At 41.6% G+C, this 25,905-nt stretch overlaps 1 protein-coding gene across 1 annotated transcript; it reads right to left on the bottom strand.

Moving 5' to 3' along the window:
- Positions 1 to 365: 365 nt before the first annotated feature.
- DAPL1 (death associated protein like 1) lies at positions 366 to 18,479 on the bottom strand. Its single transcript, XM_020801162.3, has 5 exons — positions 18,318 to 18,479; positions 8,473 to 8,560; positions 6,881 to 6,919; positions 3,254 to 3,314; positions 366 to 652 (listed from the first exon to the last, which is right to left on the bottom strand). Exons 1-5 carry the CDS (start codon positions 18,376 to 18,378, stop codon positions 533 to 535), a joined length of 369 nt encoding a protein of 122 aa, XP_020656821.1. The 5' UTR covers positions 18,379 to 18,479; the 3' UTR covers positions 366 to 532.
- Positions 18,480 to 25,905: the final 7,426 nt, after the last annotated feature.

Raw genomic sequence — 25,905 nt, forward strand, 5'->3', positions numbered from 1 at the left:
AAACAACTGCATGTATTCTAGGTTATAACTGAAAAACCTTTGACTAAACAGCGTTGAGGCGTTCTCTCAAGAAATACATCAGACAAAAATTAATATAATACAAAACAAACAGATCACTGACTGCTCTTTCTCACATTTTGGGACAAAAGATGTGGTACTTTCAGGGACAGAAGTCGTGGCCTGTCAAAACAAGACAAAATTTTAGCATCACTTTCGTTTTCCAGAGGTATAAAGACAAAAGTAAACCTCTACTTCTCCAAGGATAGGGCTTAGAAAAATTGTTTGTCCATTCAAGCTGTAATAAGTTGGTTTCGAATGGTTAAAACAAGAATTTTAATGGTCCAATAAGATACTCAACACAAATGTTTTTCGTGTGGGGAAAAAACCCCAACAAATATACACAGTTTTTATTGCAAGAGAAATACAAAACAGAAACTGTCAGAACCATTTGGCCCATTCACAGCTTGCTTAGCAAAGCACTGTTAGTTAAGAAGGTGTCTGTCAAATATATGAATATTTTACTCTACACGTTTTAGCATTTCCAAGGCTGTTGAATAATGTACGTTCTTTTGGGCATTATAATCTTCTCCAGGGTAGGCCGTGGCTTTTGATGTGCTACTTGTGAGGCAGCCGGTGGAAGTTTATGTGCAAGCTAAAAGGTTAGAAACAAAGATATAAATCTTTGCAGAAAAACACACAGAATTATAAACTATTATAAATAGTATTACCAACTAGGCATGAGATGTTTATTTATTAGTTAGTACCCCATTTCTGATCAGTTCTACAACATTGAAGAAAAACACAGCAGTTTTATTAGATACCTTAAACTTAAGTATAATAAAGACACATGAAGAAAAAACACGGGTAATGACAGAGTGAGAAGCAAACAGCTTGGTAAACAGAATTTTAATACTGAAAAAATAATAATAGAGAAACCTCCCACACCCGGAGAACATTTTGTTCCTTTGAAAAGCATGGGGGAGGAAGCAGCAGACAACAATGCAAGTAGGCACACTCTCCCCCCCCCACTTCGCCAATATTTTTTTCCTTTATGATCCCAGTTCACTCTCAAAGGATGTTAAGTGCCACTTAGTAACCCAAGGCCAAGGTGAACAACGGAGCAGGAATGCAACTGGCAGTCTAGCATTTTGTAGCATGCATCCGTTCCCTTGTTACACTATCAGCCAAATGGGATGGCATATCAGAACCAAGAAGAAGTAGCAATAATTCCTGCCCTACACCCCCAAGGTGGGGGAATCCCTCCCCAAGTTTCTACAGTTCCTTTATGCTATCCATATTCTAGCCTTTCAGGTGCACAGATACTGTATACGACTGGACAAAAATTGTCAAGGGGAACCTTTACCTTTATGTAAGTATTTTCTACTCAAGCTCCAGCACTGGGACCTTAATAATGGTCATTAGAATAACAATAATTGTCATTATTAGGGGCAAGGAGGAAAGGAACAGGCAACTGCACCCTGGATAATCAAAGAACAGACTAGTCTAATTAACATTGCACTTGAGTGATCAGTAAAGTGTGTGGTTAGTTTCCTGGGAGAAGACAACTCGGCTCCTTCACAAGGATTGAATGGCTATCATTTCACCCACTGAGCTGCAAACTGTTGTTTTCTCTGGAAATGTACAAACTCAATCTTTCTCAACAAGGCTCTCTCCATGTGTCTGCCTACAAAAAACCCACTGTATCCAGGACAGATAGCAATGAACATCTGTTTGCAAGGAGAAAACCGACACAAGAGCTGTGTGTTATGGCCCTTCCTACTGTACACATAACAGCAATGTGCCTGTATCATTTGCAAAGGGACCACATAAAACATGTGATTCCTGGCTGCAATATGAGGTAATACATTGTCAACCACCTCTGGATTTTGTCACCTTCCTGTGCTTGCAGACAGATGAATCACAATTTCACTGGGGGGCTGTGAGCAATCAGGAGCAGCTTTACAGAATCAGATACCTTCTCTTCTCTGGGAATGGTACTCTTAAGTGTACTTATGAGCCTACCCTTGTTAAGGCCAGCAACTTGAATATAACTTAAATAGCAGCCGTTCCCTTCAGTTCTACCCCTTGTTGACCTTGTTACTACAGGGTAATTTGTGACACTAACCAAGCCTAAAGCAGTTAACAGTTACTGCCAAAATACCAGCCTTTAAGAGCTGTTCTGAACTGTTCCTCATTATAGAATCAAAAACACTTCCTCTGGGACTGCCATAGATACAAGAGAGCCAGAGGAAAAACATGGGAAAGGAGATTTGATTTGATATTTGAAGCAAGAAAAATTAAAATTAAAGAATCACATTAACCCTTTCCTGCAAAATCTTAACGCTTCAACGAGCTACACGCAGGTATTCTTTTCATTTATTTGTACTGAGTAGGAAATATTCTGTAGAAGTCAAAATGTACAGCTTAAGCTATGCCAAAATTATTCAACTCCTGTTCTAACATGTGCTCTGCCATCTGACAAACAGCATTCCACAGCTTTTCTGGCAGAGGGAAATCAGAAATGTTCTTTATGTAAAGACTTCCTCCAAACAGAGAATACATATAAGGGAGTCAATTCTTGATTGTCCCCCAATGCACATCTTACTTCTTTTCAGCACCCATTCTAGACCTAATAAGATCAACAGGTCTTGTCGAAAAGCCAACCGATTTGTGGCTAAACTTTAATGGACTCAAGCCCACTTCATGCAGCGTTACTCTCAGTTAACAGACTATATATAAAGATATGTGCTTGTGTGCATGTAAGTACAAATACACACACACATCACATCACATGGTGAAAGCTTGGGCTCAATGGTCATGGAATGAAAACGGTACATTTTGTGGCAATTCTGTGTAAAGCATAAAAGAAATACATGCAGTGTTTGTAATAAATGTAGCTGGTAATAATTATAATCCCATTATTGCTTTTAAGAATAATCACTCTTCTTGTCATTTATGGCTCTAATTTTTGTATGGAGCTGTCAAAAGACTTTCATTCCACAATCAACTGCCTTAAACTGTCCCTTATATACTGATGTATCAGATCAATTAAGACACCATGTCCTGCATCTGATGAAAGAGGCGACACTCCACCCAACCCTGCCACAACAGATCTGTTAGGCATGCCACGAGAATCTTTTGGTCATCTTGCTACAGGCCAATAATGTCTCGTTCTCTGGAAGGACTCATTCAATAGTCAACTGTGCCCTTGAGAAATCTTGGTGGCAACTTTTAAATCTGTGTATGTACTTACTTTCTCCAGTGTGTCTGCCAGCAAGAAACCCATGCTCTGCATTTTTTGGATACTAGCAGAACTGTGGAGCAGAAAAGGAAAGTAAAATTTAATCCAAGATACGGGTCTTCCTATTTAAAGAGGTATTTTTTCATAGAATAACATTCTGAGAAATTAGATATTGCCTAAACATTAGAAAGAGCTTTCTGACAATAAGAATGCTGAACAACAGAATGGACTGGTGGACTCTTCTACATCTGAGGTTTTTAAAGCAGTCTAGAGGGCTACTTGCCAGGGATGGTTTTCCTGTGGATTTGCTGCTTCATCGAGAGGCTGGACTCAATGACCATAGGATTCCTTCCAGCTTGTATGATTCACTGATAAACTTCCCCTGACAGACAACAACCTTAACCTACAAGGGATGTGGTAGTTTTGTTCTGAATTACTTTAGGTGTAAATCTAAGAATGACATTAAATTATTAGTGCCTATACGCTTGGTTTCTGTTTACTGAACTGCAACGTCACACTGCTGATGACAAGTATCAATTTCGGTTGGTTTGTAGTTTTAGTATTGATTAGTGTTAATGATTTCTCTCTTCCCGCCTCCCTCTGGTGACAACAGCATTTTCTTCCCAAATGGAGATTTTTTTTTTAAATTGAACTCAGAGGACTTGATAGCTTCTGCCACTCTGACCTGTGCTACCACTCATGAGCATCTGTGATAAGGTCAGCTCTATTGGGCACTTCCATTTCAGACACTCAGGGAATCTAGAAGCATCAGCACTGAGCAGAGATATTTTAATCTCTCAGTGCAGTGCACCCACATGGGGACAAAAATGGACCTCATTGCTGGATCGCTATTAGGGCCCAGTGCCTTCACTGAAGGTCAGGACTTCACTCTTCGCTGAACTGCACAGAAGCCACAATTTTCATTCCTGACAGCTAGCCAGGACGGGAAGTACAAGAGGGGACTTCTGCAGCTCAGCTCAGCTGAAGTAGTGCCCCATCTTGGTCTTTATCCCCGTTCTGACATGGAGGACAGGGAGGGTTAAACCTCCTACCTCAGCCCACCATAATGGGGATGAACATCCCTGCTCCCATTCCAAGCTGATCAGCTAAGGCAGGAGTGTCTGTGTAGAGTGCACCCCTAAGGGTCTAAGGATGATACCTGGGATATGGTAAGAATGATAAATCAGCATGTGGAAAATGTGTTGTCTGCGTGTGCATACTTCTGTAAATAATGAGACTCTGTGTGTGTGTGTGTGTTTAAGTGTGAGAGAGTGAGTTTAATCTCTCTCTTAATCAAGAGTTTAATCAAGCTATGGCTTGATCTAGAGTCCTCCCCCAATGTCAGCAAAGAAACAAGGTTCAGTCTCATGTTCAATATCAGGTTGCCTCTCCTTTAATAGCAGATGACTATTCCTGAAGAGTTTACTGCATATTCCAGCACTCTCCAATATGGCGCCTGTCAGAACTTCCATCATCTCTTATCACAGAGGAAGCTGGCTGGGAGTTGTACCTGAAGGGTACCCTGCTAAGACAAGAATGCTGGCTTCTTTTGATACAAAAGTGCACACATCATAAGAGTGGTAAGACCACAGATTCTCCAGTTCCATGAAACCAGTAGTGGGAAGTAGCAGCTTGCAAGAAATATACTTCCCTGCAATCAATTATCTTCTGTTTTTGGCAACAAGATTGTAAAGAAGTTGCATTACAAAAAGAAAACAGTAAGTGGGACTGAGGTCACTTCACTGGCATAGCGCACAATTTTCTCAAGTTCTCTTGAGAAGGTATTTTAACAATCAACTTGGCAGAAACTTTAAAATTTTATTATGCCATCCCTTTATGAATTCATATCAGGGGAAAAAAAATAAAAAGCAGTGCAAGTACCTGTTTCATTAATCGCTTTTTGAACACTACAGGGACAAAATACTTTTTAAAGAATAACTTTTCAAAGTTATTGGAAACTGCCTGAAAACTGAGCAAGTTGTGAAACAGAAGCTGCCACCCAAAGAAACCCTTCTATGGAAAACACTTTATTTATGCCATGGGTGAGACACAGTCAGATCTACACGTCTGCTGCCATTCATGGGCACACCATTCCTATTTCCCACCCATCTCTATTGTGATCTGCTGTTAACTAATCCTGAGGTGAAGATGTTTGACTGTCTTGAGCAAAACACATCGAGGCTGAAATGACTTCTGGGATTGCTCTCACAGAGCTACTAATAGCATAAGCAGGTCCTTTTGTTGCTGCTCACCAGAGCTCTTGTGAAGCCAGAAAATGAAGGCACAATTCATCTACTGATAGGTTTCAGTCAGCACTTCCTAAAATAGTTTTCCCATTTTAATAGCTATTGCCTAATGGGAATAAATTGTTTTATGGGCCTTTTTTTCTCACAGGTTTTGTGCAGAGGAAATGAATGATCTCAAGCTTAGCCCAGTTCCAGGAATAGTGTTTGTAAAGTAAGAGGAAGACCACAATGTTATTTTTGTGTGTAAGGTTTTGCCATAATTGAACATTTGTCTCAGAGGAGAAAAATAGAAGGATTTTTATTGTTTATTTTTTTTTGGCACTGTAGGCATTTGTTAGATAACCAAAGAATTTCGCAACACTTATTTGTAGCTTTTCAGGCACTTCCTTGCAAACAAGAAGAAAATACACTCTATCAATTTTGTCCCGATTATGATTTATTTACAGGGAAGTATCTACTTATGTCAATTCAGAAGAAACCTACAGGCTCATTTGGTGAGCTTCCATCTAGACATACTTCAGTGTTGTGAGAACTGAAGGAAGAGGGTGTGTGTGTGTGTTGCCTTGAACAAAAAGGAAAATATAAGTTACATATCAAAAAGCAACTCTCCAGGCAACTCTTTCTCTGAACCTGCCTACTGAATGCACCCCATCAACTCATCGGCCCTCCCCCACTCCTGAACAAGACTAAAAATTTCAAGGGTTTTGGCATGGCCTTGGTTTTATCTGAGTTTCTACAGCTGCCCTAAGCAGGAAACTCCCTAAATTCTCCCCCCCCCCACTTTACACAGCTCCTGCTGAGCAACTTTAAATTAACTGCATCGTCCAGAAAAACTAGGAAATATTAAAACACAATGAATGACTAAAAAATAGTGAACAAGGACAGCAAAAAGCCAGCTTGCAACACAAGATGCAGAACCTCCACAATACAAGTCATACATTGAATCAGTGCGCCAGGTGCCTTCCCAAACAAAAATAAATTAGCTCACCTTCTAGGTGGGTTCTCTCTGATATACAAGTTGATTACAGAGCAGATCCATTGTGTCCTGTACCCACATGTCAGACTCTTGAACAGCCCTGACATATCATTATGCACTTTGCACATTACCCCAGGAAAATCTTGACTTTCTAACAAGGAATAATCTTAGATTTACAGAATATAAACACATCAACACCTTCTTCCTGAAGCCCTTTGCAAATGCAGGATTTTCTGTTTATTTATGAATTTAGGACTAAGTTTCCATTCACTCCCACTGGTGTTTCTGTTTTAAATACCTTGAGCCATGTAGAAGCAAGGGGCAACCAAAAGGAAATCTGCAGCAACCTGCAGGATGACTCTGGTCCCTAATGGCTGAATGGGGGAGGATGTGTGATGAAGGAGAAAAAAAACATACCTGACCGTATTGTTCCCTGGAGCAGATGGGGGATGGCCCCTGAAAAGAAAAAGGAAACCTTGATACGAAACTTTTCTCCAAGAGTAATTACAGTGGGGTCTTGACTTGAGAACTTAATCCGTACTGGTCAAAAAGTCTGTAGGTCAAGTCTCCATTGACCTACAGTGCATTGAAAACCTATTGTAGTGGACCCTCGACTTACAGACGGCTCGACTTACAGACTTTTCAAGTTACAGACTTCTCTGGCTGCAAAATTTAGATTCGACTTGCAGCCAGAGAATCGACTTACAGACCAGAAAAAAACCAAAATGGAATAAAAATAGAATAAAAACCACTGGTTATGGGATTAATTGGTTTTCAGTGCATTGTAGGTCAATGGAGATTCGACTTACAGACTTTTCGACTTGCAGCCACCATTCCAATACGGATTAATTCCTTAAGTAGAGGGTCCACTGTAATCCTGTAACAGGCCATTTTTGTTCCATTTTGGTTTTTTTCTGGTCTGTAATTCAATTCTCAGGCTGCAAGTCAAACCTAAATTTTGCGGCCAGAGAAGTCTGTAACTCAAGAAGTCTGTAAGTCAAGCCGTCTGTAAGTCAAGGGTCCACTGTAGAAGCACACAATTAAAAGTATGTCAGATTACACTCTGCTTTGTTTTGCTGATATTCTATCACATCACAAGACCCAATTTCTTTCCCACAAGTTTGTTCTCTTTTACTCTTACACCTGCCCTGATAGGTATACCTTTGAGTTGACTCAGCATGTCATTTCTGAAGGTGGCAGACAACGGAGTGGAGTGTGTGAAAACACTAGGTTCCCTCACTGTGCCTCCTTGACAAAAGAATGAATTCGATCCATAGGGTCCCTTCCAGCTCTAAGATGACAATGACAATGATGATATTTGTTTGAACTCCACTCCTCCAGAATATCATGACAGGCTCACTGTCATGTGAAGGAGCTGGGACCTCCTTTTAAAACTCTCAAGCTTTAAACGCACATGCTACACACCAAAACAATGTTCCTCCAAGAGACCCACCTGTGCAACTGCATTAAATGGGCTAATTTGCACTCTAATGTCAAGAGATTGTGTTGGTAAGTCCTCAATGGCAAAGTGGGGATGCAATAACTTCCTGCAAAAACACCCTTCTTTCTATAGGCGAGGCAACTCATAAGGGTGGATAAAAATCAATGATTTTTAAAACAATCAAATTACAGTATTTAAAATCATGATTTAAATTTTAAAATTCATTTTTATTTAAATCCACCCTACAATTCATTATAAATGTTCCTAACACGTCAATTTGTAGCTTGTTTTACATACTATTCCAGCCCTTCACTTCAATTCCTATACAAGAACCTGTTACAAATCACTGCATCTAATACATCAGACATTTTCTATTCTTGTAGTCACTTGTATTAACCCTGCCCACAGTGCTTCTCTCTCAGATCTTCTTCATCTGCAGTCATAGGCACCAAAGGCCTTAGGCAAGCAATGTTGAGAATTCAGGTTTTTGTGTGCTATACTCCATTGTGTGACCAGTTTAAAAAAAGAAGATTCCCAGCCTTAACAATGAGGGTCGATCTGCACATACTTTGCCTTCTCCTTCCCAGAGAATTTGGAACTTCTTTCAACAGGTACATTCTCCAGTTTCTTGGAAACTCTCATCCCTCCAGCTTTAACTGTAGAAGAAAGCAGTGAAACAAGATATGAATGGCTATTTCCCCAAATAATTGGTCTAGGCTGGTACAAGAAGGACATTGTATCTGTCTGTATATACCCAGAAACGCAGCTAAATGAGAGATTTTAACTCGGAGACCACTCCCAAGGATGCACCTTCCTTTTAATGTAGGGCATGGAATACGGCATGTCCTAAACCTAATGCTAGCCTGCCTATAGGTCCATTTAACTCAATATATTCAACAAGAAGCAAACTTGCAGGTCTGCAGGGTTTTAAACAAGATTCCTTATCTGGAGACACCAGGCGCCGAATGCAGAACCTCATGGACACGAAGCAGGTCTCTTACCACTAAGCTATAGCTAGCATCCATTTAGTGTATCTTATGATACAAGTATTATTAACATTACAATGTTGGTTTGAGGAAGAGTATATTTCTGCATTACAGTTAAGCTGGGGCTGGTCATTGTGCCTCCTGTACGCACAAGAAAATAGAAAACTACCTCCAGTCCACTTAGCTTGTGGTGTTACGCGCCAAAGGTGCAGTGTAGGCCAAGATCTGTTGAACTTCTCGCAAGGGGTCCTGAGTCAGGTGATAGTCAGCGGCAAAGGACCCACCCAGTGATGGCATTCGAGATACCAGAGCTTTCCACCCCATTCATCTACCACAAGCGTCTCCCAGGCGTATTTTGGGTTGTGTGCTTTGACCATGTTGTATTTATTCTATAATATTTGAGAGTCAGTCTCAAGCATAAACATTTAGGCCTACCATGGAAAGAGTTTGCCAAAATATGGAGACAGAAGCATTTAACCTGATTTTTACAATTCACCATGTTTTGTTCCTTATATAACAGTTTTGCTACAATAGCTTAGCTTTTTCTATTTACTATAAAAATACATATAAAGTGTATAAAGAAGAGTCGTCTGGTATACTCAGGGTTCTGACAAGTATTTGATTGTCCAGACAGAGGCTCCAAGTTGTCACGTCCTGTCTATTTCTAATGTTAAGCATACTCCCTCGCAATTAGCAACTGAATTTATCTAACCACGACAGTCCCAAAACTTTCGAGGGTACTTATTGTGCTGTTATAATGGAGGTAGTCAAGTGCATCACATCGAGTGGCAGTTATGTCCTGTTAAAATGGCTGCCAATCATGCAACCAATTAGCAACAATGAAAGCTACAGCAACAGTTTTAACGTTGAGCAATGTCAAGCAAATTCCATTTTTAGAACCATTTAGAAATAGTTCAGGTTAACTGTGCAAACGCAGGAATCTTTTATCGAACAGAGATACTACTAAGGTTTTCAAACTGCCAGTTTAAGAAGAAATAACTTGTTTATACTGTAATGTGTATTTGTAATCTGGTTCATGTTGTAAACAACTCGGTTCTACCTGTGAACTGCGGCCAAAAAGCAGTTCAACTTTTCCAGGCAAGGCTTTCACAGACATGACCCCAAACCCTCCATTTCTGAGCTGTCTGCTCTATACGGACAGCACCCAAACGCATGATTGATTCTACAACTAGGGGAAAACACAATACGGAGATGGACTGCTGGGAAAATAGGTCACAGTCGCTTGTGAAACTGCCCTTACACAATCATATAGGACAATAGAATTCTAGTCTGTATGTCTTTTTAAGTAAATGCTGGAGAGTGCGGATGTAAATCAAAAGGTATACTGAGCATACACAGTCAAGTTTTGTTTTGCTTTTTTTAACAGCTAGGCTTTTCTACTGACAGGCTCCATTCCATGTGTTGATCATAGCTTATACACACAAGAAGTTAACTGTCATATATAAAAGAATTTAAAAGCTTTCTGTCCTGGCTTCTCAACTGTATGGATTTTCAAGACAATCTTAAAAGCAGTCATATTAAAAGAATGAAAAAATAATAACTAGTATAGTACTTCACAGATATAAAATGAACACATAAGAACTTCAGTTAGGTACAACAATCATAACAGGAAAAAAGCTAGACAATTTTTGTGTGTACATATATAAATATAAATCATTGTATACACGGGTTGTTCTCATTCTTTTGTATCTTATGTCCCACCACACTAACCTGGGTACTACCATGACAAGAATCCCAATGCTGCAATGAAAAATACTGCATAGGAACCTGGAATGTAAGATCTATGACCCTCGGGAAGCTGGATGTGGTCAAACAGGAGATGGCAAGAACAACAGGCAAGTTTGGTCTTGGAGTTCAAAACGAAGCAGGGCAAAGGCTGATAAGAGTTTTGTCAAGAGAACAAGCTGGTCATCACAAACACTCTTTGCCAACAACGAAAGAGGAGACTCTACACATGGACATCACCAGATGGGCAATAGTGAAATCAGATTATGTTCTCTGCAGCCAAAGATGGAGAAGCTCTATACAGTCAGCAAAAATATACACAGCAGTGTATACACACAGTGGTGCATATCTTTGCACTGTTCATTTAAGAAGGCCCTCTTGTCTCTCCTTGCTATTCCTTGGAAGTCTGCATTCTATTTTCTGTAACTTTCCCTATCCCCCTTGCATTTTGTTTCCCTTCCCTTCTCTGCTATTTGTAAGGCCTCGTTGGACAGCCACTTTGCTTTTTCTTTGGGATGGTTTTTGTTGCTGCCTCCTGTACAATGTTACAAGTCTCTATCCAAAGTTCTTCAGACACTGTCCACCAAATCTAGGTCTTTAAATCTGTTCTTCACTTCCACTGTGTATTCATAAGGGATTTGGTTTAGATTATACCTGACTAGCCCAGTGGTTTTTCCTACTCTCTTCAGTTTAAGCTTGAATTTTGCTATGAGAAGCTGATGATCAGAGCCACAATCAGCTCCAGGTCTTGTTTTTGCTGATTGTATTGAGCTTCTCCATCTTTGGCTACAGAGAAAATAATCAGATTTTGGTATTGCCCATCTGGTGATATTCATGTGGAGTCGCCATTTGTGTTGTTAGAAAAGAGTGTTTGTGATCACCAGCCTGTTCTCTGGACAGAACTCTATTAGCCTTTGCCCTGCTTCATTTTGAACTCCAAGGCCAAACTTTCCTGTTGTTCCTTTTATCTCTTGACTCCCTACTTTAGCATTCCAATCCCCAATAATGAGAAGAACATCTTTCTTTGGTGTCAGTTCTAAAAGGTGTTGTAAGTCTTCATAGAATTGGTCAGTTTTAGTCTCCTCAGCATCGGTGGCTGGTGCATAAACTTGGATTATTGTGATGTTGAAAGGTCTGCCTTGGATTCGTATTGACATCATTCTATCATTTTTGAGATTCTATCCCAGTACAGCTTTCCCCCATCTTTTGTTGACTATGAGGGCTACTCCATTCCTTCTACGGGATTCTTGCCCACAATAGTAGATAATGATAATCATATGAATTGTATTGACCCATTCCTGTCCATTTTAGTTCACTGATGCCCAGGATGTTGATGTTTATTCTTGCCATCTCCTGTTTGACCACATCCAGCTTCCCAAGGTTCATAGATCTTACATTCCAGGTTCCTATGCAGTATTTTTCTTTGCAGCATCGGACTTTCCTTTCACTTCCAGGCACGTCCACAGCTCAGAGTCCTTTCGGCTTTGGCCCAACTACTTCATTAGATCTGGAGCTACTTGTCCTTGTCCTCCACTCTTCCTCAGTAACATGTCGGACGCCTTCCGACCTGAGGTGCCCATCTTCTAGAGTCATATCTCTTAGCCTTTTGTTTCTGTTCATGGGGTACTCTTGGCAAAGATACTGGAATGGCTTGCCAATTCCTACTCCAGGTGGATTGTTTTTACTTGGAACTCTCCATTATGACCTGTCCATCTTTAGTGTCTCTGCACGGCATAGCCCATAGCTTCTCTGAGTTACTCAAGCCCCTTCACCACAACAAAGCAGCAATCCCTCACCATTAAAAAATTAGTGACTGAAATAGAAAACTTCCCAGCAAACTTGAAGGACTTAGTTGATTTGTTTAAGGACAAAATGTTGCTAGACTGAAGGATTGGATGATTAAAATGAGATTGAAGGATCAGATTATAGTTAAACTTCAAACTAATCGATTGTCATGGTATAACTATATCCAATTAGATGGTTGGACAAATGAATGGCTGAAAATTAATGGCAAATGTACAGAATGCACTAAGTTCGAATAATTTCTATCATCACATGTAGATATGCAGAAAGATGCTTTGACGAAGGGAGTAATAAGTAGAATATACAGTATAACGTAATTTTGGAACAAGAGGAAAAAGAGACAAAAACAGAAGGTTTGAAATCAATTTGGGTAAAGGATTTAAAGACAGAAATTAAAATAGAGGGTTGGATAAACATTTTGGAGGACGAGGATTTTAAGATTAATGTCGGTAATAAAGGGGAAAAAATTAAAATCAGTTTAAGATGGTATATGACTCCGGTGAAATTGAATATAATAAATTCAGATTATTCTAAAGCTTGTTGGAAATGTGATGAAGAAATTGCCACGTATCATATGTGGTGGGAGTGTAAACGGATTCAGAAATTTTGGAAACTGATTTTTAAGGAAATATGGGATATATTTGGAAAAGATACTGAATTCAATTCTAAAATTGCTTTGCTGTCAATTTTTTATAAGATAGAACTTGATTATTGTTTGAAGGAATTGATTTCCAATTTTATGACAAGTGCTAGAATATTAAAAGCTAGATTTTGGAAAGACAAAAATGACATTAAATTAGAAGAGTGGTACCGTGGTGCCCTGCTTGACAACGATCGGTTCCCTGCTTCAGGAACCTATTTTTTCGCTTAACGACGATCAAAAACAGTTGATCATCAGGGTTTCAAAATGGCTCCCCGCTGTGCAAAATGGCTCCCTGCTGTGTTCAGGACAGATTCTTCGCTTTACAGGCATCAGAAAATGGCTGCCCTATGGAGGATCTTCACTGCACAATGAGGTATTTCGCCCATTGGAATGCATTGACCGGTTTTGAATGCATTTCAATGGGTTTTTTACTTTCGCTTGACAACGATTTCGCTTAACAGCAATTTGTAAGGAACGGATTATCGTCGTCAAGCAAGGCACCACTGTAAAATGAAGCATGGGACATTGCATTAAATGATAAATTAACTACTGAACTTAAGATGAAAAGAGGGGAAATAAGTTCAAATATTTTTATGCTATTTGTGGTAGATTTGTTGAATCTATATTAATGAAAGGAAAGGGGAAAGCCTCTAAAAACAATCAATACAATTTTGGAAAGGGAAATCGTATTAAAAGTATTGTTCTAAGGGGGCCTGTGGGTATGAGGTGCACGGCAGTTTAGATTGTGTAGTAAGTATTTTGCACTTTTGTATTCTTTTTGTTCTGGAAAAAAAGTAAAAAAAAAAAAAGCTCAATATAAAAAAAAACTAAGATCATAGCCACTGGCCCCATCACCTCCTGGCAAATAGAAGGGGAAGATATGGAGGCAGTGACAGATTTTATTTTCCATAAAGACTGGACCACAAAGACTGACTGCTAAAGAATCGATGCTTTTGAATTGTGGTGCTGGAGGAGGCTCTTGAGAGTCCCCTGGACTGCAAGGAAAACAAACCTATCCATTCCGAAGGAAATCAACCCTGAGGGCTCACTGGAAGGACAGATCCTGAAGTTGAGGCTCCAATACTTTGGCTATCTCATGAGAAGAGAAGACTCCCTGGAAAAGCCCCTGATGTTAGGAAAGTGTGAAGACAAGAGGAGAAGGGGACGACAGAGGATGAGATGGTTGGACAGTGTCACCGAAGCTACCAACATGAATTTGACCAAACTCCAGGAGGCAATGGAAGACAGGAGGGCCTGGCGTGCTCTGGTCCATGGGGTCACGAAGAGTCGGACACGACTTAACATGTTTACAAGAATTCTGCTATTATTCAGCCATTTTATTTATCATTTACAGTGGTTTTTTTTAAATGTCAGTGTAAACATGCAAATGGTATCACTGTCCAAAATCATGTTGCTTTTCACAGCTATTTGCATTACAGGAGGCCCACTGAATCAATGATGAGCCAACTCCTCCATAAACTCCATTAATTAAAACAGGCCTATTCTCATGGTGATTTATTTTAGCATAGTAAATTGCAGTTAGAATAGGCTCATTTGAACCAATGGGACCTACAGAAGAGTCGGCTCACCAACTCATGATTCAATGGGTCAGCTCTAGTGCAATTTACAACTCTAAGCAACTGGATTCTGGCCACTGAGTACAAATACTGAGTTCAAATTTTGCCACTGTGATGTACAAAGAAGATTAAAGATGATAAAGAAAAATGCATATCACAATTGCAGGAGTGTAATCGAGATGAGAAGGAGCAAATTCTTAGTGATCCAGCAACCCAACTAGATTATTTCTACACGCCACTGATATCCAGAGAACCTCTGGTATATTCAATGTTGTGGAGCAGAGATAACTCTTTGCACAATGAAGAAATTCATGGTTTAGTCTGGGGTTTAAACTACATCTGGCCAGAATCCTGTTGGTGGCTTCAGTGTGCATAAATTAAATTTCCGAATTCCTTGTGGTAAAGTGGGACTAGTAAATTGTGACTAACTACTGAGCCGGCAATCATATTACTAGGTGCACATCACTGTGCAATTGGGCATACATGTCCCAATGTGACCAGCTCCATATTAGTTAGTGGGCATTCACAACAATGAGTTGTTACAATTAAACTGATGCCCATGCAAAATTACCAGCAGGAATCTGGCCGCTGTATCAAACGCAGCTAAACCTTACTTCCTTTTTCACGGTTACATGGAGAGCAAGGCTAACCTGAATCAAGCTTTCCCCTAGCAACTGTTTCCTTCCTGTTCTTAAATGTGACTCTATATGGAGGCTTAAAAACACACACATCTGCTGGTACTCCCCCCCCTTTTTTTAAAACCCTGGCATCAATTTAGCAACTCAAAAAAACCCACCTGGGAGGATATCTAAAGCCTCCACCCCCATGCATTTATTTTAATGTTAAAAAGGAAAGTTCAGCTTCATGCATGCATGCTCCTTATTTAACACTCATTTATCCCTCCAACACAAATGAACTAACATCTTAATTTCATTGTAGCTGAGAACCAAGGGGTTAAATGAAAGGCTTCACAGAAAAGGTGACATGAGATCAATGCCTTTTCTGTATACCTGGTGTCCCTTCTCTATGTTTTTTGAGCAGCAGATATAGTTTGAATTGTCCAGGCATTTAATCCTGTATTTTAAGTGTTTTAACTGTGGCTGGTTAATTTTAGCGGCTAGTTTTTTAGCTAGATTTCTTTTAGCTGTTGTTCTAAATTTGTTCTTATGCATTTTATTTTTTGTCAAGTTATCTTGGACACATTTATAGAAAGGTAAAGCAAAGATATATTCAGTATATCAGCCCTTGGAAAATTGCTCCCAATAGAAGAGGCAGATGAAAGAGATACGTACTAGACAATTTTCACCAGGCATTCTGATGCAGTTCCAGAATAACTGCTCTAATTTTTTTTTGCTTCATAGAAAAGAATGAGGCTGCAGTTTTTGCATGCTTTGATCAATGGTGCAGCCAAGTCAGACAATGTTTTTCATAAATGTCTCTCACTTTTATTCCAGCCTTCCTCTGTAGAAATGAGTACAGCATATCAGCGTATGTAGCACGCACTCGAGTTAGGTTGTACTGTGAAGTACGTGAAATAAGCATGGCATACTTTGTGATTCTCTCCTTACTCCTAACCAGGCACTTGCTAGACTACACTCTGTAAATCCATGTAGGCCCTACCCCATCCTTCTTAATTCATGGAGACTGAGAATAGGGCTTCCCCAAGCTGGTGCCCTCCAGTTACATTTGGCTAGAACTCCCATCCAGAACTGGGAGAAGTTTCTTTTTTGGACTACAATGACTGGCTGAAGGAATCTAGAACCTGTAGTCCAAAAGGGAACTTTTCCAAGCGTTTCTCTTTTTTATCATCCCTGACCAGGAGCCAGGACGATTGAGACTGATGGGAGCTGGAGGACAGCAGGTTCAGAGAGCCTAATGGCAGACTCTCTTGACTTCTAGTCAGAGGAAACACTGTTTAGTTTAGATTAGTTTGTTATTATTCTTACAGTCCATGACTAGAAAACACTGGGTTACACTGCTTTTCTTGTCTTGATGGACAATGGATTTAATTACCTTCATTTCCAAACCTCCTCTCCTTAAATAATGGCACAGAGTTCCTAGGCAACCCCTGAGCCCATGCAGATGCTTTAGCAAATTTCCAAGGCCAATGTTATCTGCAGAACTAGGAAAAGTTCCTTTTTGGACCACAGCTCCTATAAACTCCAACCACCATCCGTCATCGTGGTGGGTGGGGACGACTGAAAACTGTAATCCAAACATGGGCTTATGTGTCAACCCATCAGCGGGTTTAAGCCAAGACAACGTTTCACAGGCAAAACGCCTGAATGTTTTTAACAATGGATGAAGACTCCGCCCCGTCTGAGGCGTGGGCCGTAAATACACAAAAAGGAGCCCTCTTCCAACAGCAATCTCTGGGGGCCTTCAGGAGGTACCCCAGAGATGCAGAATTGCCCCCTTCATAACCAGCTCTCTACAAGGCAGCTTATTACGGTGAAAGACAATCATGAGTGCTGCGCTCCGGCCTGATCTTGCCAGCTCACGGCCAATGCGCGCAGCTTGCTTGCCGTTCACCTCCCTCAAGCGCCATGGGACGTTTCCTGCCGCCCTCTCCCCCCCGCACACGGGCAAGACGCGGGAAGCATATTTTTCTCAGTGTGGCGGCTGCTCAGAGAAAGGGGCCCCCTCCTCTTTCCACAGGCGAAGGCCTCGGGTTTTTGTTTTTTTTTTTTTAAACCCAGTCATCTCGCAGGCCCTCGTGAGCTGATAGCGCGGCAGCCCGGGCACCGTTTCTCGTGACGCACTTCGCTTCCCGGGCAGGTTGGCCTGCCACGCACAGCTGCGGCGCGCCGGCAGGAACACAGCCGAGGGAGGAAGGAGCAAGACTTCTCCCGAAAAGGGTGAGGGGGGGCTCCGACCTCCCCCAGATAAAGCCAGGAGTGTTGAAGGGGGGGGGGAGATTCTCTTCAGGACTGTGAGCAGAGAAAGGAAGGCTCCACTTCCCTCTGCGGTCCCAGTTTTGGCGGGGGCGGGGGAAACACACCATCTCACAGAACGGCCGCTTTCAATGAAAACCAAAAGCCCTGCTTCGGTTTCCTACGGGGCACCTAGCCGCCCGAAGCCGAGGAGGAAGCGCGAAGGCTGCCCGTGAGGCGTGAGGGAGCGGAGACCTAAAAATTCGCGGTGGTGAAAGGCAGGAAGGAACCCCCGCGCCGCTCTCCGCCCCTCCGATAGTCTCACCAGGGGCCGAGCTGGGAAGGGGGAGCGGTTTTCTGCCTTGGGCGCTGGAAACCCGTCAGATGGGGTGGGGGGCGGCGACGGGCCACGGACCCTAGGCTTCCCTGAAAGCAAAACTCGGCGGCACCTTCTGCAGTGAAGTGAATCTTAAAAAAGTTTCCAAAGTGCCACCTACTTTCATTTTGTTAGAGCCTTGTTTTACCTTTAAAAAACAACAACCCTGAAACACCCTAGCATCGCTTAGCACCCCTTTATTGCCGAAGCACCTCATGCTGCAATTCAGCGCTTGCTTCCCCCCCCCCCCCCAATTACTAGGCACGGGATGCCGCTGGGAAGCACACGCACGGGACCTTTCTTTCTTTCTTTCTGCGGGAGAGACTGGGCGCCCTCGACGGAGGCAGCATCCTGCACCGCACCGGCCCGCCGCCCTCTTCCCCCTTTCGCCTGCTACCGCCGTGCTCACCTGCGGGGCAGCGTCCCCCTTTCCGCGGGGAGGGCGGCGCGGCCAAGTCCTCGGTTGCCATACCCGGGGAGTAAGGAAACCTCGCAAACAGGAGACCCGACCTGGCCGCCGCGCTTGCCTCGCTCTCTTATAGGAAGGCGAGGGAGCCGAGAGGGCGGGCCGGCCTCCCGTCCGCCCGTCGGAGAGGGGAGGGTGAGAAGTTCAGCCAAAGCCCTCCGCACGTTTCAGGACGGGCCAAGGGGGGGGGCTCTGGAAGACGCGAGGTTTCGGGGCTCTAGCGGCTCAAGTGTAGCCAGGCCTCCTCGGAAGCAAATGCCAAAGAAATAGCCCCGTCATTCTGTCTCGGCATCTTGGGGAAAGTAAAGAGGCAAAAGTGAAATATTGTCTCACTTTAACTACTAAAAACATATTATTGCACTTACTCAGAGGTAAGTGCTACTGAGTGCGCGGGATCTTCCTCTCAGATAAGTGCGTGTACGATTGCTCCTTATATCCAGAGGAAGCGTTCTGTTTAGTTTGAGTCTGCCCTTACCATCGCTTAGCGCGCCCCCCCCCCCATCACCAGCTACTCTTCGGTGGTTCAGCAGGACCCATACCTATACTTTAAACTAAGGTACGTGAACGAACGAAGGAAGGAAGAAATTCTCCTCCATGAGAACCAGATTCTAGGATCAGGGAAAAGCTACCTGTCGTTCAGAGGCTTAGGGACTAATTGGAGGTTCATTTAGCCCAGGTTGGGTCCGCTGCTGGGATGGGTTGGTTTGGCCTTTTTCTGGAGATCACACCAGGTAATTGCTGGAGGAAACTAAATTGCCCCTAGAGCGTTCCTAGCGCACTTTACTGAGCCCTTTTTTTTTTTTTTTTTTTTTTTTTGTGCGGGGTAGGATTGCTCTGGTTTGGCTGAGTTCCAGTGCAGGTGATCTCTGGGAACCAACCCGAAACAAGCCTTCTTGCTTTTAAGGCTGCTTCTGTTTTGAATTTCTGATACTGTATGGTGAAGAGGCTTAAGAAGCAAGCCGCTTCACAGCATCAGCAAATTGAACACTTCCTCTGCAAGGGGAAGTGAAAAGTTTATTTACACTCTAGTAGGCCATTTGTGCACTGTATCACTTACAAAAACAAACAGACTTCAAAGAAACTGCAGTCAAGAAACTGCCTGCAGCTGAATCTGTGAACTGTTCCCTTAAGCCACATATTAAGTCACTACATGATATTGGAAATTCAGTTGGAAGGAGCCATACCAAATAGGGTTGCTTGAGCTCTGTTATGCCACTTGGATGCAAGGATTGCACCAAATGACTTATTGCACGCCCACTCAGTCCCAAGCAACCCTATTTAGCCTGGTCTAACCCAGTTCAAGGGAGCCTGACTGATGCACCCTTAGATTTCTGAACAAGCTTCCCCTATCACACCCCAGATTTCTCTCTGTGGAACTTAGGTTGGGAATACATAGGAACATATAAGAACATAAGAAGAGCCCTGCTGGATCAGGCCAAGGACCCATCTAGTCCAGCTCCCTGTCTCTCACAGTGGCCCCACCAGATGCCTCTGGGAGCACACGAGACAATTAGAGACCTGTCTCCTGATACCCCTCCCCTGCATCCGGCATTTATTCACTTTATCCATCCCCTGCATAATTTCATGATCATCCCTTGCAATTAGCTATGGTGAGGATTATGGTTATTGTAATTCCAGAACAGGAAGTGATATGTTCTACTCCTGCTCTAGACATTGTGTTTTAGTTGTATGAGACTGTGCCCCTCTGACACAAAAGTTGGCAGCTGATTTTTTTAAAAAAATATTTTATTATTAATATGTATAAAGTCCATCCGTGCTTATTTGACATTGTGTCACTTGGGTTCAGCTTACAGTAATTTGTTGATACTGTACAACTACTGTACAATACATATTAAGCTCTTAATCTATACAGCGTGTAACTAACCATTGATAAAACAGGTTCCATGTTTGATAATATTCTGCATCTTTATTTCCTTTGATTTTCAGTGTCAGTCTGTCCATTTCTGCAGTCCAATATCTTTTTAATTATTTCTTGATCTATAGGTGTTTCTTCATTCTTCCATATTGTGCGAATATACTCCTTGTGGCTGTTAAAGTATGCAGTGTTAAGTATACATTTTGTTTATCAAAGCTCTCTGGTATTATACTTAATAAAAAGAGTTCTGTCTTAAAATCTACATATTTTTTACTATTTTAACAAGTGATATATGTATTTTTGTCGAAATTATTTTTGCTTTATCACAGGTCCACCAAAGGTGATTATAAGTTCTAGTTTTTTATGATATTTCCAATATTTACTTGACCGATTAGTGTACATTTTAGCTAATCTATCAGGTGGTAAATGCCATCTATAAAAAATATTGTATAAATTCTCTTTATAAAATGTTGCCATTGTGGTGTCATGAAGCTTGTATTTTGAATGACTTTCTTTTGAATGTCTCCAGCAAAATAAAAACTGAAAGCAAAAGTGCCCAGCCTCTTAAGGAGCCATGCTTCCCTCCCACCCCAGGATGTGTCCTCGTTCACTTGAAATTGGGAGCAGGGAATCTCCATGTTCTCCAGCATGGAACTACTCTACATTCTCCTGCAGAGCTATATCTCTATGTACTGCTCGAACTCTCTTCTCAGGAGAAGAGGGCAGTTTTCCTTTTGCAATGGGAGGGGGAGGGGAGGACTGCAGGATTAGAGAGAGAGACAGGAGGAGGGGAGGGATGCAGGGAGGGAGGGAGCTGTGACTTGTCCAGCAGCATTTTTCACTTGTCACAGACAAGTGGACAAGTGCATTTTTCAAGCCCTGTAGATTGTATTTGCATTATGGGCCAATACGATATGTCTAATCTATAAGGTCTTGTTTCATTTGTAATCTCCTATCTATATCTAGCATATCTGCATAGGTCAAATATTTTTCAAAATTCAGAAGATTGGGGTGAACAAATGCTTCTATAGGTGTAACCCATCCTGGCATTTTTGTGAGCTGATTAATTTTTTTGGCTTGTGCCACTTGGGCAGAACACTAATTCATAAAGCACAGGTGGCCAAAGTGTAGTGCCTCCTGAATACTTTTGGGCTACAGCTCTCATCCAGCATACCCAGTGGTGAGGGATGGTGGCAGCTGTTCTCTACTATTTGGAGGACCACACTTTGCCTGCCACCTGCTTATAAGACCAGGCAGAATGAGTGGACTTGTATGTAAGACTGAAATGGACATTTCCAATCTCTGTGCATAAGTTAGTGGTCCCATTGCTTTATCCTCTGGTGCTTCTGCAAAAAGGGAAATCCCAAAGCCAATACTGAAGGAAGGAGTTGCCTTTCAACTTGGGAGGCCGCCCATTGGAAATCTTCATATTGCGTTTACAATACTTCATAACAAAACAATGGCAGTTTCAGCTTTGCAGAACCAAAACCCTATGCTCTGTCAAAGCATACATTCTTTTCGTTATGAGACTGCCATTCCACCTCATCCCCAGATCTGAATCTCCTAATCAGCGTCATGTGTGGTCTTAAGGCATGGAAAATCCATAAAGCCCAGGCAAGATCAAGTGACCCTGTTTCCCTGAGTAAATTGCATTGGTACATCACTCAGTCACCACCTTGTCCTTCACTCACGGACCATAAACATTGGATTAGAACAGCCAGGAAGTGCAGCACGGATTGCAGGTCCTGACAGATTCGGGCGAATCTAAACCCACCTTTGTGGTATGAGCTCTCCCCGTTTCGAATGAATTTTAAAAGAAGTTTAAGATAAAGACGATTGCGATCAGAGTGTGGCTGGTAGATTCTTTGAATTAATGACCTCCATAAGTAACTGTTTCACAGTTTGGTTTGGGTAGACTGACGTTGCAGTGTTTGTGGAGTTCATCTTATTTTCAACTTGTATCAAGACACTGATATTGTAAGCAGGTCCTGGATTAAAGGAAGTCAAACAGCTAGGCTTCCTGTCCAGCTGTTCCAGAAATCCTTTTCTTATTATCTGTATGCTGGTTTCCTCTCCATGAGGAGGACCAAAGCGCTTGCTCCTTGAAAATCAGATGCTTCCCTATTGAAGACCTACTTGACTGTTTTGCTAAGGCTTCCCCAATCTAGGGGGCCTTGCAGATGTGTTGGACTACAATATCTCAGGGTAGGGAATGATTGAGGTCTGGAAAATGCTAATGTGGTTCTCATTCAATTGTGGGTACCCATTCTTTCAACAGCTGAGATAACTGCCCTGTGCCAGGCAAAAATGTCTTCCCCTGCCCCTGGATCTCATTTTGAATCAAGCAATTTCCTCTGTTCTGTTTTTCTTTCTCTGGTATTTTGTCGTTTAAAGCATCCTTCTGAAGTGGTGCACAGTTCTGCAGTTATTTCATTTGTTTAGTTTTATTTAGTTATTTTGAAAAGGAAGTTGGTGGAGCTTTTCCAAATAAAGCAGCAATATGGCATCTCACACAGATCTACACGCAAACTGACTTGTAAAAAAAAAAATACATGTACCTCAAGGGCTACAGATATGCTCTAGCTGTTGCTATGACAATGGGATAGAGGACTGGACCCAGTGGGTTCCCTTTCAGTCGGGTCACTGCAGTTATTAAAGTTTCAGGATCGGTGGTAGGTAAACAAAGTGAACAAGTTTTAGCTTGGTGGATTTCCATTTTGTTGGGCCAGAGGTGAGGAACTGGTGACTGTCCAGCTGTTGGACTCCGGAAATGATGGACAAAGTGTCATCCTCTGCATGTGTTCAACTGCAACTCCCATCAGCATGGCCAATGTGGAGAAATGCTGAGACTTACAGTCCAACAACATCTGGAGGCCCTCACTTTGGCCATCACTGGACTAACCAGTGAAGTGATTTTACTGATACGCAAGAGGTTTAGAGGGAATAAAATGTCATTGGTAAAGTATTTTGATGGACAATTTATATGGGAAGGAGAAGGTTCTAAGCAGTGGTGTGATTCTCTGAGACTTTCTCACCCACCTGTAAGCGTCACAGTGTACACAAGGGCTTTGTCTCAAGTAAACATGCCCAGGATTGCAGCTTTCATTGTGTGTACCTGAGGACGGCTGTTTATCTCTTTTCCTGGCTCACCACGATAAAAGGACATGTGGTTCCTAATTGCACATTTCTTACTGTGTGTATACATAATGCATAAAACAAAGCAAGAAACAACCTGCCTTACTCCACCCAGTGAATCAAGATCAACTACCTCTATTCCGCCTGGAGACTGGCTCACCTAAATGTAGGGGAGGTGATGGGTACATCATGCGTTAAGTGATTATTTGCTCACCTGTATTCTAAATCTTATTTGCACATACCTTAACAGTCCCATTACACTGGGGAGGGGGAACCACATCTCAGTACACACAAGGGCTTTCTTAATTAGAAGACATCATTTTGCAGTTACTGCTGTCCTGGCCCACTGCCAACAGGGCTAGGTAATTGATTGTTTTAGGATTATCCAGTAATTCTTGTTTTAAGAAGAATCTTACGGATTCAGTCTAACAAGCAGACATCATTTAGTGTAACAAGCTGGCATCATTTTTTGTCAAGTCTGTACCTGCTCAACACATGGGATGGAGTGCTGTCACGCCGTTCCATATTTTGCAAAGCTATCCAGCCAACAGGTAGGAGACACTCTAGGACTGCAGAAAAAGACAACATTGTGTTCATCTGTGCATGTGTGTACACATGTTTAGTTTTATTTAGTTTAAGGGTAAAGTACTTTTTTTAAACTGCAGTGCAAAAATCCTCCAGCCAACATAGCAAGTACATTTTTGGAGTTCATTATTTGAAAATACTGAATTCCTGGCTCGTAGTTTTTGGTAATGATACTTTCTCTGTACACTTTTCCTAGGGAAACTGCATGTGGAAGTCAAATATTCAGTAAGTTAATAGGACCTACTGCCATTTTAAAAATACAGAATGGTATTTTTTTTTACATTTTATCAAAATTCTATTAATATATTTGTGTGCCTTGGAAAAGCATAAGAATATCAGAGAGAGAAGGTAGAAGTGAACATAGAATATATTCTCAAAGGCAGTCTTCAGTATTGTGTACATCATTTTTATTTTTGAAATCTATTTGAAGAGGTTACCCTTAAAACAGAATGGGATTTGCTGTAATTAAAAATCTGACCTTAGCTGTGCTCAAACAAAAGAGAGAGAGATTAAGAGGATGATCAATCTTATCAATACCCCCAAAGTCAAAACAATCTAAAACTGATTATTTTATAGTGTTCCCATATTCTCTGGACCTTCTTTGCTGTTCCTCAACCACTATCCTGTCCATGCAAGAGGAAGAAATAATTTATCTCCTAGGAGTTGGGGAATATGAATCATGGAAGGAATCTCTTGTCAGTTGATGAAAGTCAATCCCATAATACATTTTTGGTTGAAAAAAAATTGGAAGAACAATGTGTGTTGTAAAGATTCTGACAAATATGTACTGTATGAAACCATGGGACTTATCAATAAAAAGTTAACTCTTCTTGCCAGATGCATGGAGTAGTGGATCCCTTCATACAAGAATCAGTTGTAAGACCAAGCAAAAGGATAGGCAATCTCTGGATCTACAATCTAAATCTTTCCTGTTTCCACAGGACTTTGACTAATCCTACTACAGAGCAACAAGACAAGAGAGACTGACCAAATGGCAGTGGAAATTTTTCCAGTCTCTGATGGAATTTTACTAAGTTAGTGCAGAAAGATAGGATAATTCATAATTTAAATGAATTGTTGAACTTGGGTATCTGTGCAAAAAAACAAACAAACGTAAGCCTTCCTTCCCTAAGGCACCACTGCAAAAGAAGCATATTAGAATTAGATCCATCAAGCCTTGTTGGCAACATACTGGTAATTGCTGCTAGCTCACAACATCAGTAAGTGTAGAATCAAAGTTACACAAACATTTAAAATACAGCTTATACTTCCATGGTGCTGTGGTGGTGCAATGGTGGCACTGTGGGTTAAACCACAAAGCCTCTGGGCTGCAAGGTCAAAAGATCAGCAGTTTGAATCCACGCGACAGAGTGAGCTCCCATTGCTTGTCCCAGCTCCTGTCAACCTAGCAGTTTAAAAGCATGTAAAAATGCCAGTAGATAAATAGGTTAGCACCTTGGTGGGAAGGTAACAGTGTTCCATATCTAAGTCGCACTGGCCACGTGGCCACAGAAACTGTCTACAGACAAAGGTTGGCTCTACGGCTTCGAAACGGGGATGAGCACCGCCCCTTAGAGTCGGACACGACTGGACAATTTGTCAAGGGGAACCTTTACCTTTATCTATACTTCCATTACCCCAATAAGAATCCTGCAAAGAATTTAGTTTCAACCCACTCCTCTGTCAAGTCCAGTACATGATATTTCAGACATTACTAGCAAGGAAATTCTACTTGAATTTTTTTATTATTTTTATTTTTTTGCAGGGAAGAAAAAAGCACCTTTAGAAAAAAGACCAAACTTCTCAAAATCCATTGGGATGAAAATAGAATCAAAGGTCCCAAGGAACACTTGTATGACTTCTGACCCTACAGTCTAGGATGTGAGTCCCATCAATATTCCTGTAGCCCAACTAGCGTATCCAATAGAAAATTAA

Source organism: Pogona vitticeps, chromosome 1 (genome assembly GCF_051106095.1).
Source record: "Pogona vitticeps strain Pit_001003342236 chromosome 1, PviZW2.1, whole genome shotgun sequence".
NCBI lineage: Eukaryota > Metazoa > Chordata > Lepidosauria > Squamata > Agamidae > Pogona > Pogona vitticeps.